Source organism: Canis aureus, chromosome 20 (genome assembly GCF_053574225.1).
Source record: "Canis aureus isolate CA01 chromosome 20, VMU_Caureus_v.1.0, whole genome shotgun sequence".
NCBI lineage: Eukaryota > Metazoa > Chordata > Mammalia > Carnivora > Canidae > Canis > Canis aureus.
The window spans coordinates 49,112,171-49,126,226 of record NC_135630.1 but is presented as its reverse complement, the minus strand read 5'-3'; the positions used below and the strand labels follow the sequence as shown (position 1 = coordinate 49,126,226).

Below are 14,056 nucleotides of genomic sequence, written 5' to 3'. Positions count from 1 at the left end.
GTATCTCTAACGGGCACTTTTGATCCCAGCACAAAATGCTTAACAGCGTTTGTTGGATCTATCAGAATAAATGTTCCTTAATTTATCTGAAATAGAACAGCAGTGAAGTAAGTATCACTAGAAAAGCACAAAATGGAATAGTGACTGCAAAAGTCAATACACTATACTAAAAATGGAATGTATCAGGCATTCCAATCCTTGCAATTAAAAGAATATTATCTTGTGGTCTACTGAGAAAAATGAGGAACTCTTAGATTGCTTTTCTGAAACTAATTTGCAAAAAAAAGGCATTTAAGGATTGATAATTATTAGTTTGCTATATTGTGGTAAAATACAGCAGGCTGAAAGAACTGATAAGATGGCAAGTTCTTTTTTCCTTAAACTTAATATTTAAAGCAAATTGCACAAACTGAGCAATAGTTCATTGAGGAAAAGCATATTGTTTTATTACTCAGCTGAGCTCATAATTGAAATTGTAGTGATACAACCAAATACTCTGTAAATAGCTATTACCTTACTGAATTAGAACAAAATATATTGATCAATATATTACTAACCAGCACAGTGATTGTCCATTTTCTTGTCAGAAAATTTAACATTGTATTTAGTCTGAAATTATATCTGGTGGACCCAGGTTTTTAAAAAGTGAAAAGTGTACTTCAAAAGATTGCATTGCCAGTCAAGGTTATATTTGCTATCTTTTTTTTTCCTCTGAGGTAATTGCATGATGAAATTATGTGTGAAAAGAGAATTTTCAGCTACCACCTTGAATAAAGGTTGGGGAAAGGTTATGTTTAGCATAACTCCATTTCCAATACATTGTTGCCCTACAGGCAGAATAATCTAATTTCTCTTCTTTCCTGATTCCAACAAAGTAGTGAATCCTCAGTCTTTCAATGTATTTTTTGGTCTATTTCCTCATTGATATTTGCATCCCTTCCCCTAGTTGTGTGGAAAAAATAAGATGATATGAATGTAATGATTTAACCATCAGTTACTATTTTAAAAATGTCCTTTACATTCCCACACTTGCATTTCTCTTATCGCTAAATACTTTCCAATGATATTTTGATTTTTTTCCTCATTAAACTTCTAAATTCGTCTTATTCTGAAATGTTGCTAAATTCAATTCAGAGAGAGAAAAATAGTCGAATTCTCTAATTTGGTTTTTGTTAAACAGCAATGATATATACCAGTGTGGTATCAGAATCTAGATGAAAGAATTACTTTTTAATTAATATTGATACATCATTTTTTAAAAAGGTTTTATGTATGTATTCATGAGAAACAGACAGAGAGGTAGAGACACAGGCAGAGGGAGAAGCAGGCTCCATGCAGGGTGCCCGACGTGGGATTCAATCCCAGGTCTCCAGGATCATGTCCTGGGCCAAAGGCAGGCGCTTAACCGCTGAGCTACCCAGGCTGCCCGATACATCACTTTCTATACATGAATGAAACATCCTTTTTTTTTTTTTTTTTCTTTCTTTCTTTCTTTCTTTCTTTCTTTCTTTCTTTCTTTCTCTTTCTTTCTTTCTTTCTTTCTTCCTTCCTTCCTTCCTTCCTTCCTTCCTTCCTTCCTTCCTTTTCTTCTCTTTTCTTTTCTTTTCTTTTCTTTTCTTTTCTTTTCTTTTCTTTTCTTTCTTTCTTTCTTTTCTTTCTTTTTCTTTCTCTTTCTTTCTTTCTTTCTTTCTTTCTTTCTTTCTTTCTTTCTTTCTTTCTTTCTTTCTTTCTTGTTCTGCTATGTATTTGTTGCTGTGTGCCAACCATTGATTTACAAAGATCATTGATAAAAAACTGTCTACGTCATTAAAAACAAGGGAAATTTGAAAAATTCACAATTAAGAGGAGCCTAAGGAGATAGGGTGACTAGATGCGTTGTTAGTGTATACTGAATAAGATTTGTAATAGACAGAGACACTAGGTATATAGAGTAAGGAAATCTGAATAAAGTATGGGCTTTAGTAAAAATACATTCATTGTCTCATTAATTGTGACAAATGTACCATCAGGTATAAGATGTTAATAATAGAGGAAACTAAATGTGGGGTATATAGGAATTCTCTGTACCATCTTGGCAATTTTTCTGTAAATCAGAAACTGTTCTAAAGCTAAAAAAAAAAAAAAAAAAGCTGGAAGCAATCTTAGCTATAATAAATTTATATATATAGCTCTAAACTCCTTGTCATTTTACAGAGGAAGAAACTGAAGGCCATAGCAGTTGTATAGCTTGCCTAAGGTGAGATACAGCTTATCAGTAAAAAAAGACCTGGAACCAGAAAGTGACACATTCTTTGAGATAACTGACAATGAATTAATTACACCATTGAAATACATATCAGTCCTTATAGGAAAAAGACCTTTAGTATGTGCTTTTTATTCCTTGATTTTGAAGGCATATTCTATTAAGTAGATCTAGTAGTATCTTTAACTAGTAGTGTCTTTCCATGGTTTAAATTGATAGCATTTTCTGTGGCCTCTAGGTGTTGTCTGACTGTCCTTTCTTGTTTCGGTCCCTGTCAGTAATCCTTTTATATGCTTTCTTTGCCTCTGCATAATTAATACCTCTAACACTTGATCTGATTTATTTCCATTTACTTTTAAATTTTTAAATTTTTTGCTTTGTTGATGTCTTTGGGATAGAGACTGTATTACAGTGTCACAAAAATGTTATTTTGTATCATATTGAGTTATGCCAGAGCTTTGCTGCAAAACAAAGCCAAGGGAGTGATCAACACAGCTTGTGGAAAATTTTATATATATATATATATATATAACATATTTGAGCCAATATATCTAATTACAAGAAGTTTTAAAAACAAAAGAGGATAATTTCTTGAAATACACCTTCTGGTGTCCAGGTAGTCTAAGTTGCTCTATAGATATGGCATTTGGTACCTGTCTGAAATACAGAAGAACCCAACAGATACATTGAGACACTGTTTGTATGGGATTTTACTATTTGAGGAAGGCTTCTAGGCTTCCTGTCCTACATTATTTATTTAAAATATTACAAATGAATGCTTGAAATGCTTGAATAAATGCAAAGAAAGCTAAATTTGAATGTGAATAAAAAGAAGAGCTAACCACAGGCTAATGAATTAAAATACCCAAAGAAGTGTTTAAGAGGCACTAGAGTAAATGGGCATCTGGGGGCGGGAGGTAGGGGGGGGATGAGTTATATTTGAAGAATTTGCTCTTTTGGCCTGAGTAACAAAACTTCTTAAGTCTGCCAGTTCAAGATGTACAATGAAATTGGAGAAATTAGACTTTACTCATATGCAATCAAATATTATCTTAATGAACAGGAAAAATTCCAACATAGTTGAAAATCAAGACTTAGGTAAGATAAACACTTTAAAACTGATGGAGAAGAGTATAACAGAAAGTAGTCTCAATACCATATTAAGTGAAAGGGTTACTACTCTGGTATCTAAGGACATAGCACATTGAAGCTATACCTATCTTGAGCAGATTTTTATGTTAGAAAATAGTATGGATAGATTGTATTGCTTAAAATGGCCATTTCTAGATGAAATCTTTTGATATTTTTCAGGAAGTAGAAGAAAAATATTACCATATGTTATTAGAACCACAGTGAGATAACAAGAACCATGAAAAAGTCTGTGCCAAATAGGATAAAATTAAATGGAAACAGTAACAGTATATTCTGAAGGGAGCAAGGAAAAGCTACATTTCTTCTCCATAGCTGTTTTTACCAGAACTAAGAAAATGGTTGAGGATAGGTGGGTGGCTGACAAGTCACCATCTTGAGCAGGAGGAAGGAGAGAGAAATAACAACTGCAGAAAAGTTATACTTACCTTTTCATCCAGCCTGGATTTTCAGTCTTTCTCCCTTGACAAGCAAAATGCAATAAGGATGTGTATAAAGCTCTTTATCCCACTGAAAATCGTTGGACAGAACTTTTCAGGGGACATCTGGTCTCACTTATGTGGTAGAATGACAGAACTGTTCAACATTTGTAAGCGCCTTGAAAAATGGGATACGTGACAATCTCCACCATCTCTCCTCTTAATGTGCGGGTAGGTTTGAATTTACTGATTAGGTGTAGATAACTTTAACAAGTTCCAAGCTAAAGTACTATTAGGTTACAAGTCTATCTGTGAAATTTCCTTGATAATGAGAAGGAAAAAATGAAAAAAAAGGAAATTTGTGGGTAAATATCTTAGCAGACCACCCCTTTATGCTAACCAGATTTGGGGTCTTTTATGAAGAGCTTAGTGGTTACTCTTCATCACTTAAATCATTGTGATGATTTTCCCCTTAAAAATATACAGGCACACTTTTGTAATAATAATAGCTTCAGCAGCCATGAGACAACAGAACCTAGGATTTTCTGTGTTGAGCCTTTGCTCCATTTTTAGAGCCCATGAGCTCATTTCTCTACTTCATGCTGATAATAGATTTTCAAGTTACTCAGGTATTTAAAACATTTCTTTTAAATTACAGAAGTGGAAGAAATCATAGAACTGACACTTTGGGAACTACTTTTTCTAGAGTTGTCCCCAAACGCATCCTGCATGAAGCAATTCTAAATAAAAATCAAAAAGCCCCTTCTCAGAGATTCATTGATGTTAACACGGGGGATGGTTTAAAAAAAAAAAAAAAGGAAAATAAAATTGCAGTAGATTCTGGTTAAGCACTGTGGGCACAGAATATATTTCCATTTCTTTGTGTTTTTCAAATTCTTTCTTCAATGTCTTACAGATTTCAGATCTTTCACCTCCTTGATTAAGTTTAATCCTAAGTATTTTATTCTTTTTTGATGCTATTGTAAATGGGATTTTCTTTCAGATATCTTGCTGTTAGTGTATACAAACACAAAATAGATCTGTGTGTTTTGTATCCTGAAACTTTACTGAACTAGTTGATTAATTCTAACAGCTTCTGGTGGAATCTTTAAGAATTTTTATTTATAAAATCAAATAACTTGCAAACAAAGACAGTTGTACTTCCTTTCCAATTTTGTCAAGTAAGTACTTGTTCGGCATCTGTTGAGATCATTATATGAATTTTTATTCCACTAATTTGGTGTATTTTATTTATTTATGACTGTTGAACCATCTTTGCATTCCAGGGATGGATCCCATTGGCTCATGGTATATAATCTTTCAGTCAGCTGTTGAATTGGGTTTACTAGTATTTTGTTGAGAATTTTTGCATCTGTATCCATAAGGAATATTGATCATTAGGATTTTTAGTGTTTTTTTTTTTTTTTTTTTTCTTTAGTGACTTTTTCTGACTTTGCTATTGGGATAAACCTGGCATCATAAAACGAATTTGGGAATATTTCCCTCACATCAATTTTTTGGCAGTGTTTGAGAAAGATAATTTTAATTATTCCTTGAAAGAGTGGTAGGATTCACCTGGGAAACTATCTAGTCCTAAGCTCTTCTTTGTTGAGGTATATTTTATTACCAATTCAATCTCCTTAATCATTATCGATCTGTTCATATTTCCTATTTTTTCATGATTCAATTTTGGTACTTTGTATGTTTCTAGGAATGTATCTCATTTTGCTAGGTTGTTTAATTTGGTGGTGTATAGTTGGCTATAATAGTCTTTTATTAGCCTTTAAACTGTGATTTTAGCTGCAATGTCTCTTTCATTTCTGGTATTTTTGAGGGTTTTTTTGTTTTGTTTTTTTTGTTGTTGTTGTCGTTAATCTACCTAAAGGATTGTCAATTTTGTTTTTCTTTTCAAAAAACTAGTTGTTACTTTTATTGATTTTTTCCCCATTTTTCTGATCTCTGTTTCATTTATTTGTTCTTATCTTTGTTATTTTATTCCTTCTGCTAACTTTGGACTTAGTTTATTCATCTTGCTTGAGTTCCTTGACCTCTTTCTTTTTTCTTAATGTAGATGTTTATTGCTATAAACTTTTCTGTTAGGTGTGCTTTTGCTGTGTTTCCATTTCCATTTGTTGCAAGATATTTTTTTGTTTTGTCTCTTAATTTTTTCTGAATCTCAATGGTTGTTCAGTAGCATGGTGTTTAGTCCCTACATATTTGTGAATTTTCCAGATTTCCTACTAGTATTGATTTCTAAATTTTTTCATATCATGGTAAAGAAAGATAATTTGGATGATTTCTGACTTACTAAATAATTTATTTTGTGATATATAACGTACCCTAGGCTTTGTAGATATATAATGTACCCTAGACTTGTAAATGGGTGATTGTTTAAGACTATGTTCTGGGGCTCCCAGACCACAGACAACAGAAGGTAGAGTTAATACACAAGCCATAGGGTCCATAGACATGACTGAGGTCTGTATGCCTCTTACCCAATGTAAGGGTGAGCAAGACTCCTTCAAAATCTCTTTGTGCTTGATCCCACAGCTCCTACAAAGGCACTTTGTTCATTACTGAATGCCAAATTGTTGCTCTTGAGGGAGGGATAAAAGCAAGGGAAGTAAAGTCATGTTGCTTGTGTCACTCTTCTGATATTCTTTTCTTTTACTGCTGGCCATAAGCAGAAGATCAGGTTCTGATTGTATTCCAAGATAAAGTCATGAGGATATCTCTAATTAGGTGGCTTAGTCATATAATACTTTTTAATCTCCTTGAATCTCCTTGACACATATATGTCATTTAACATTTTATTGTTTACTTTTATGTATACACACACACACAATTATAGCCTCCACAATAAATCAAAGTGATTATTGAGTAAGAAATTGCAAGGATGTGGAGCAATTCTAGTTTCACAATTTTACTTCCTATCTCTGAAAAGTAAGACAAAAAACGGTGGCTTTAGAAAAATTTAATTGAGGCCAGTAAGCCCACTTCTGCAAAGTGTTGGAGAAGAAGAAACCATTCTTGACCAAGTGAAGTAGGTTTTGGATTAACATGGAACAGGTATATGACTGTGTTGATAGGACAGAGCAGAAAATCTTTGAAGTCTAGTATCTCAGTATGCAATGTGTGTGGTTACTGCTATTTAATGTACAAATGTGAGAAATCTGTTCTCTGTTGGAAGGCAACTCACAAAATAAATAAATAACATTGTATCTATTAACATTAGCAAATGAGAACAGAAAATAGATGACTTTGAAAACCATACTTTTTAACATACCATATGAATGATGCAGATTCGTTGGGGGTGAAAAAAATTAGCAATCTGTTCATATTGTTTGCCAGAAAGTTATTGAATTTTAAATATGGGTACTTCTATTTTGACTGTGAAGGCTGACAGAGCTGTGTGTCTGAAATTTTAACCAGAATGACTGGAGAGGCTAGGATAACATAGTGGATAACGTGGCCTTGGAATATATACGTATCAATGCAAATATCTTACTGAGGCGTAATATATATTTTAAAACCTTTTATTTTCCCCTGATGTTACTGTGAACTTTATGCAAGAGTATTTGTTACTCAAAATTTAGGGAAAAATAATAAGAAATGAATGAAGAGTGGATTAAAAGATTAGCAGCAACAGATAAATCACCACCATTTGATCACTTATATTTGGAGATGATACAGTGATATGCTAAGTGAAGCCCATTCAAAATATTTCCAATTAATTAGAAATTCTGAGTAAGATAATATATCTAAGTTGAAGCTTCCTCCCTAACTCTCCTTAATCTATAAAGTTATATATATCTGGGCTCTCTAACTGGAAATATGTCGAAGTAGATGATGAACTATTGTTTATTTCAAGATGATGGTATATAAAATTCTGGATGAAATTTGTGTTTTAAGGGTAAAGGAATGCTGTCATATTAGAGGGAATGCCTGGTTTGGAAGGAAGTTTTGATATGGACTTCCAGGCAGTGGGAGCTGGCAAGACTATACTTCTAGTCTGAGAAAGTGAAAGAAAGAACATAAAGATAGGAAGGCTGATGCTTTTCTCCCCAAAAGTTGTCTGGGATCTTTCTAAGATAAGAGAATATGATGGAACCTGAAATAAAGTTTTTAAGTCTAAATATCAGGAAAGCAATTAAAGTAAACTTCAACATGTAAATTTAATTTTTTTTTCAGATGAGTAACATTTTTCTCTATATGCTTGTGTTGTTTGTGATGCCCACTTGTCAAACAGATAAGGCCTTTTAGATATTATTTTGATTTTATCTTTCTTCATCACTCCTACCCCTTCCCTCCCTCCCTCCTTCGTTCTCAACTTCCTTCCCGCCTTCCTTTCTCTCTCTCTTTCTCCTTTCCTTTCCTTTCCTTTCCTTTCCTTTCCTTTCCTTTCCTTTCCTTTCCTTTCCTTTCCTTTCCTTTCCTTTCCTTTCCTTTCCTTTCCTTTCCTTTCCTTTCCTTCTTTCATCTCCTGTCAGCCATCCTTATCCATATTTTGATAAATCTTTCAAGAAGATTACTTCCTTCCCCTTTTCCTTCTTCCCTTCCCTTCCCTTCCAAGTCAAGCATAATTTAAACACTTAAATTATCTGGGACTAGAAGTGATAGCAGATGTTACTGTTTAGTCACTTTTTTGTAGCAAGAAGATTCAAAGAGAAGAGAAGAGAAGAGAAGAGAAGAGAAGAGAAGAGAAGAGAAGAGAGAAGAGAAGAGAAGAAGGAAGGAAGGAAGGAAGGAAGGAAGGAAGGAAGGAAGGAAGAAAGAAAGAGAAAGAAGAAAGAAAGAAAGAAAGAAAGAAAGAAAGAAAGAAAGAAAGAAAGAAAGAAAGAATTATGTATTATAGAATGTGTGTATTTATTTTTGAGTAGATATGGTGGATATGTTGGAGTTCTTTGGGGAAACTGAATGAATAGGATATATATATATACGCACATACACACATATATATGTTTCTATATATTGGTTATTTTATATAATGCAGTTTATATGTATAGTTTCTTTACATATGCCTATTTCATTGTATCATATATACATATAGGCTTATTATAAGGAATTATCTCATGTAATTATGGAGGCTGACAGGTCCCAAGGTCTATGGGGGCCAAGCTGGACACCTAGGAGAGCCAATGGTGTAGTTCCAGTCCATAGGCTGACAGGCTTGAGATTCAGAAAGAGCTGATGTTTTAGTTCAAATCCAAAGGCAGGGGGAAGAAACTTCTAGCTAAAGGCAATCAAGCAATTGGAATACCTTCTTATTCAGAAGAAGTTCAACCTTTTTATTTTATTCAGGCCTTCAGTTGGTTAGATGAAGTCATCCACATTGAGGAGAGCAGTCTGCTTTCTTCAGTTTATCAATTTAAATGTTAGCTCATTCAAAAACACCCTCCCAAAAACATCCAGAATATTATTTGGCCAGATATCTGGGCACTCTGTTCCTCAGTCAAGTTGACACGTAAAAAATGGGGAAGACAGAAGTGGCTACAGGAGGCCAAATGTGAGGCTAGTGTAGCAGTGAGGTCAGTGTCTTTTTAGCCAGAAACTGAAGAAAGGTCATTTGGGCATCCATGAGCTATGAAATGTTCTTCCCAAGACAATAAAAACACAAAACTTAATGGGCAGTATAAAGTAGCAAGGACTCTTTTTAAGAGTGAGAATCTTTTTGAAAGGTTTATCAAAATATGGACAAGGATGGCTGACTGGGTACAGGTAGGATCCTCTGGGGCTTTACACACATGTGACCTCTCAGCTATGGTACGTGCTCTAGATCTGTTCTATAGCATCAGCTTGCTGAATTTTCTGCCTGCATTTTTCCTTTTTGATAGATATTAAAATGTTGTATTTAAGGATTTTTCCTGTCTTAAAATTACATAAAGACAGAAAAAAAAAAGAGTAATTATTTTCAGCCAATAATGTGACCAATTATTTTTTTGAAAGTATTTTTTTTTTCAAATTAAGATGTTCACCAGACTGAGTGATTTGTGGAGATAGCATACTCCTGGCACTGTCTTCCTGCCAGTGGGGCAGCTTCCTGAGTTTCCTGGCACCCAGTTGTAAGCTGTGTGGCTCCTAAGCTAATACAGAAATCTACCCCTGTATATTTTAACTGTTCCCACTGGTAGGGCAGGGCATTTCTCCTGCCCTGCCTTAAGGCTGCCAAGTGGGAAATACGATTCTAGGCCAAAGGCTAGAGGACATAGATCAGTTCACTCATATTGCTTTTTTTTTTGTTTTAATTCTTAAATAGTATACATAGCTTTGTATGGCTAGGTTAAAAGAGAAATGTGGACCTAAGAAGTCCTTTGGGTCAGACAAATTCTTGGCAGTCACTGATATGCAAGATGACCGTATATCTGATTTGATCCGTATTCTTTAGTGAGCCTCTCATCCTGTTGCAGATGAATTCTCAACAGGTAATTACAAGAAACTGTTCAAGTATAATCTTGTAAGCCATTTACAATGAATAGGTGGGTCAAAAGCAAAAGTGAAAGATGCAGTGTTTGAATGCTAAATATAATCGAGGTTTAAGGGTATCTTGTTGTATTACATGGATTTCTGTTCAGCAGAGATGGCCCCCAAACAAGAGATTAATGTTGCAGACACAGAGGTTACTGAACCTAAACGATCTTAAGAAGAAGCTATTCTTTATATATATCTACCTAAGATGCCACTTTGGAATGCATTTCCATTTACATGGAGGCTATGTGTGGACATATTTCCTGTAATTTCTGCAACCAGAAAGATAAATACTTTCTGATTAATATTTTTGTGGTCAGCTGAGTTTTCTCAACTTCACCTCATGAAGGAACAAGATTTACACTAATTCTGTGGCCTACTTTCCTGCCAAAATTTTCACCTGTGGGCTCAGCCTTGCTCTAAACCAGTAGGAAATATGATGCTAGGCCAAAGGTCAGAAGTCATAGATCAGTTCACTGCTATTGCTGTTTTTTGTTCTAATTCTTAAATAGCGTGCATAGCTTTGTATGGCTAGGTTAAAAGAGAAATGTGGACCTGAGAATCCAGCTGGGTCAGACAAATTCTTGGCAGTCACTAATATGCAAGATGACCATATATCTGATTTGACCCATATTTAATTTGGAGAACTTCTAACTCACATGATTGTAAACACTTTGTCTTTTTGTAACCAAAATGTAATTTGCATATATCCAAGTGCAAACATTAGTATATATATGGATGTCAAATAAGAATAGAACAAGTGTGATACTGGGGTGGCTCAGTTGGTTAAAATGTCTGACTTTGGCATAGGTCATGATCTCAGCATCCTGAGATCAGTCCCATGTCAGGCTCCATGATCAGTGGGGAGTCTGCTTGTCCTTCTACCCCTCCTCCTGTTCATATTCTCTCTCTCTCTCTCTCTCTCTCCACTCTCTCTATCAATAAAATAACTAAAATCATTTTAAAAAAGAAAATGGAACAAGAAACACAATTTCTGACCTCACCAACATTTTTAAAATTAGTCTCTTAATTAATTAATTAATTTAATTAATTTATTTATTTATATTATGATAAGAATGCTCGAGATCTACCCTCTTAAGAATTTTCTAAATGCACAATACGCTGTTATTAAGTACAGGCACAACACTGTACAGTAGATCTCTAGAACTTACTCATCTTTCATAACTGAAACTTTATGCTTGTTGAACAGGAACCGTCTATTCCACCAGTACAAAATTTTTAGGTAAGTTCCATACACACATATCCATTTATAAATTATATATAAGATCTTATATGTAATGCTTATCATAAAGCATTCCTAAAATAGAAATTTGAAACAAAATACAAAAAGGAAAGCTCATGTTAGTAAAATAGGAATAACATTTATTGAATAATTATTATGTACCTGTCCTCCGAAGGAATGTGGCCTGAGGAGTATACTCATTCCCTTTGCAGCTTGTCCATCAAGATCATGATGAACATTTACTTGCTTTATCCTGTCTTGCCGATCTCTCAGATGTGGACATTGATTGCCTTCTGGCTTCTCTGTATTAACTTGTTTCATCTTGTCTTGTACTTCTGAAGTTAGCTATGTTGACCTCTAGAATTTATGTGTTCTCCAAATGTTCCCTTATTTCCCATCTAGCTTCACAGGCATTTATGTAGATCTGGAGTGTTGCTTCAAACTATGACTTGTTTCAGCTCTGGGGGCCAACTTATCCTGCCTTGTCCAATAGTTGCCAACAATGGACATGAGTATGTGTGCTAAATATTTACAACATAACAAATTCTAAGGTCTTCTGTCTTAGTGCAGGCGATTACATTATGTAGTCTGTGGATAATTTTGGCACTGACATATCATTATCCTTTGCTTTTAAGTGATGTCAAGTTTTATAAGTATCTTGAGACAGAAACAAATATGGCATACACTTGTATCCAATCCTGAGCTGAAAAAATGGTATTTTAAAATGTAAAGCTACATAGTCTGCTCCTTAAAACTTTTTGTCATATTCAAACATAGAGTGCTCAGAATTTTTCCTTCCGTGAAGACTGGACCCCAAGTTGCTTAGTCTGCTGATACTGTGCTACGTTGCTATCACTTGACAATGCATTGAGATCTGAAGGTTAAAAATTGTCGGTCTGTCTTCATGTTATACAATTAGTTGCAAAATTGTGTGTATATGTCTGTATATATTTTAATATTAGAATTTTAAAAATTGATTTTGAAATACTTTCAGGCTTGGAATGTTACAAAGATAATACTAACAATGTCCTTGTAAATTTCACCCAACTTTCCCAGATGTCATCATCTTACATAACCATGGCCAGTTACCAAACCCAGAAATTCCTGATACAACACCAGTAGCTAATCTATAGACCTTATTTGCATATTATTCATTGTCCCATTAATGCCCTTGATTTCTGGACCAGCTTCTGATCCAGGATCACACAGTTTTTATATCACTTTAGTCTCCTTTAATCTGGAATAGTTTTTCAGGTCTTTCTATATCTTTCATGAGTAATGGTCAGTTGTTTTGTAGAATGTCCCTCAAATCGGGTTTGACATGTTTTCTTATGATTAAACTCAGTTTAGGAATTTTTGGCAGGAATAGCACAGAAATGATGTTGTACTTTCTCAGTGCATCATATCAGAAGGTATATGATATATATATTTCTTACTGCTGGCAATGTGAGCTCTGATCACCTTGGTAAGGTAGTGTCTGCCTCTCCACTAGAAATTTAATGTTTTTTTCTTTATATATATCTTTGCAGAGCTTTCTCTTTTCTACATTTATTTATTTGTTAATCTGTCTAGACTCATGGATATTTATTTGGCTATAAATTTTATTCAATCAATCAGAGTATAAATTATAATCTATATTAGGGTGCTGTGGATAAACTGAAATAGATGATGGATAGATAGATAGATAGATAGATAGATAGATAGATAGATAGATAAAGAATTTGTTATGAGGAATTAGTGATTATAGAGGCTGTGAAGTCCCACAGTCTAGCATTTGCAAACTGGAGACCCAGGAAAACTGATCATGTAAGTTCCAAACTGAGTCTGAAGGCCTGAGAACCAAGAGAACCAATGGTGTAAATTCTGTTTGTGGGCTGGAGAAAATGAGGGATGTCCTGCTTAAGCAGGCAGTCAGGAAGTAAAAGGGATAAGTATCTCCTTCCAACTTTTGTTCTAATCAGTCTCTCAATGGATGAGATGATGCCCACCTACATTAGAATCCACTAATTTATTGAATTCACTAATTTAAATGCTAATCTCATCCAGAAATACTTTTACATACACAATCCAAAAAATATTTAGTCTGGGTACCCCCATGGCCAGTTGAGTTGACACATAAAATTAGCCATCACATAATTCATTAATATGATTAACTATTATGTTGCTGAAGCTGTCCTGAAATTGAATATTGAATCTCTCTCAAGTTGATTTCTGTTTCATTTATCATCAAACCTATATTAAAAATTAATCATTTCATCCATAATGATATCTTCGATTCCAATTCAATAGCTCAAAATTGATTCTGACCTTCTCCCTTTTTCTTATTTATAACTCTTTAATTTAACAGTAAGAAGTCTGGCTCTTATGCACAATATTATTTGCTCTGGAATATACCTAGTTTCAGAATTGGTAACCTATATCTATGAAAAATAAGTTTGCTAACTTGATTGCAATGGTTGTATATGGTTTTAACTTGCTTAGATTATGTAGTTAAAATATTGTGTAAAGTTTGGTTAGTTTTTTTTTTTCCTTTGTTGC

General features: G+C 34.1%; 2 protein-coding genes across 38 annotated transcripts in view; one reads left to right on the top strand and one right to left on the bottom strand.

The window, feature by feature from the left end:
- Positions 1-3,840, bottom strand: part of LOC144291792 (uncharacterized) — a 108,133-nt gene extending 104,293 nt beyond the window's left edge. Inside the window, exon 1 of the transcript XR_013359325.1 lies at positions 3,820-3,840. The gene's annotated coding sequence lies outside the window, so the exon portion shown is untranslated. The remainder of the gene's footprint in view (positions 1-3,819) is intronic.
- Positions 1-14,056, top strand: part of LOC144291790 (uncharacterized) — a 186,377-nt gene that overhangs the window by 10,500 nt on the left and 161,821 nt on the right. For 7 of the 37 annotated variants that reach the window (XR_013359313.1, XR_013359310.1, XR_013359314.1 and 4 more), the window contains one exon: positions 11,486-11,518. The exons of 29 other annotated variants lie outside the window; for them this stretch is intronic. Coding sequence is in view for 2 of the 8 variants with exons in the window: in XM_077861577.1 (XP_077717703.1) it covers positions 11,486-11,518 (33 nt within the window). In the remaining 6 variants the exon portion in view is untranslated. Of the gene's footprint in view, positions 1-2,193; positions 2,237-11,485; positions 11,519-14,056 lie in introns of all 37 variants that reach the window. One more of the 37 variants, XR_013359316.1, reaches the window with a different exon arrangement.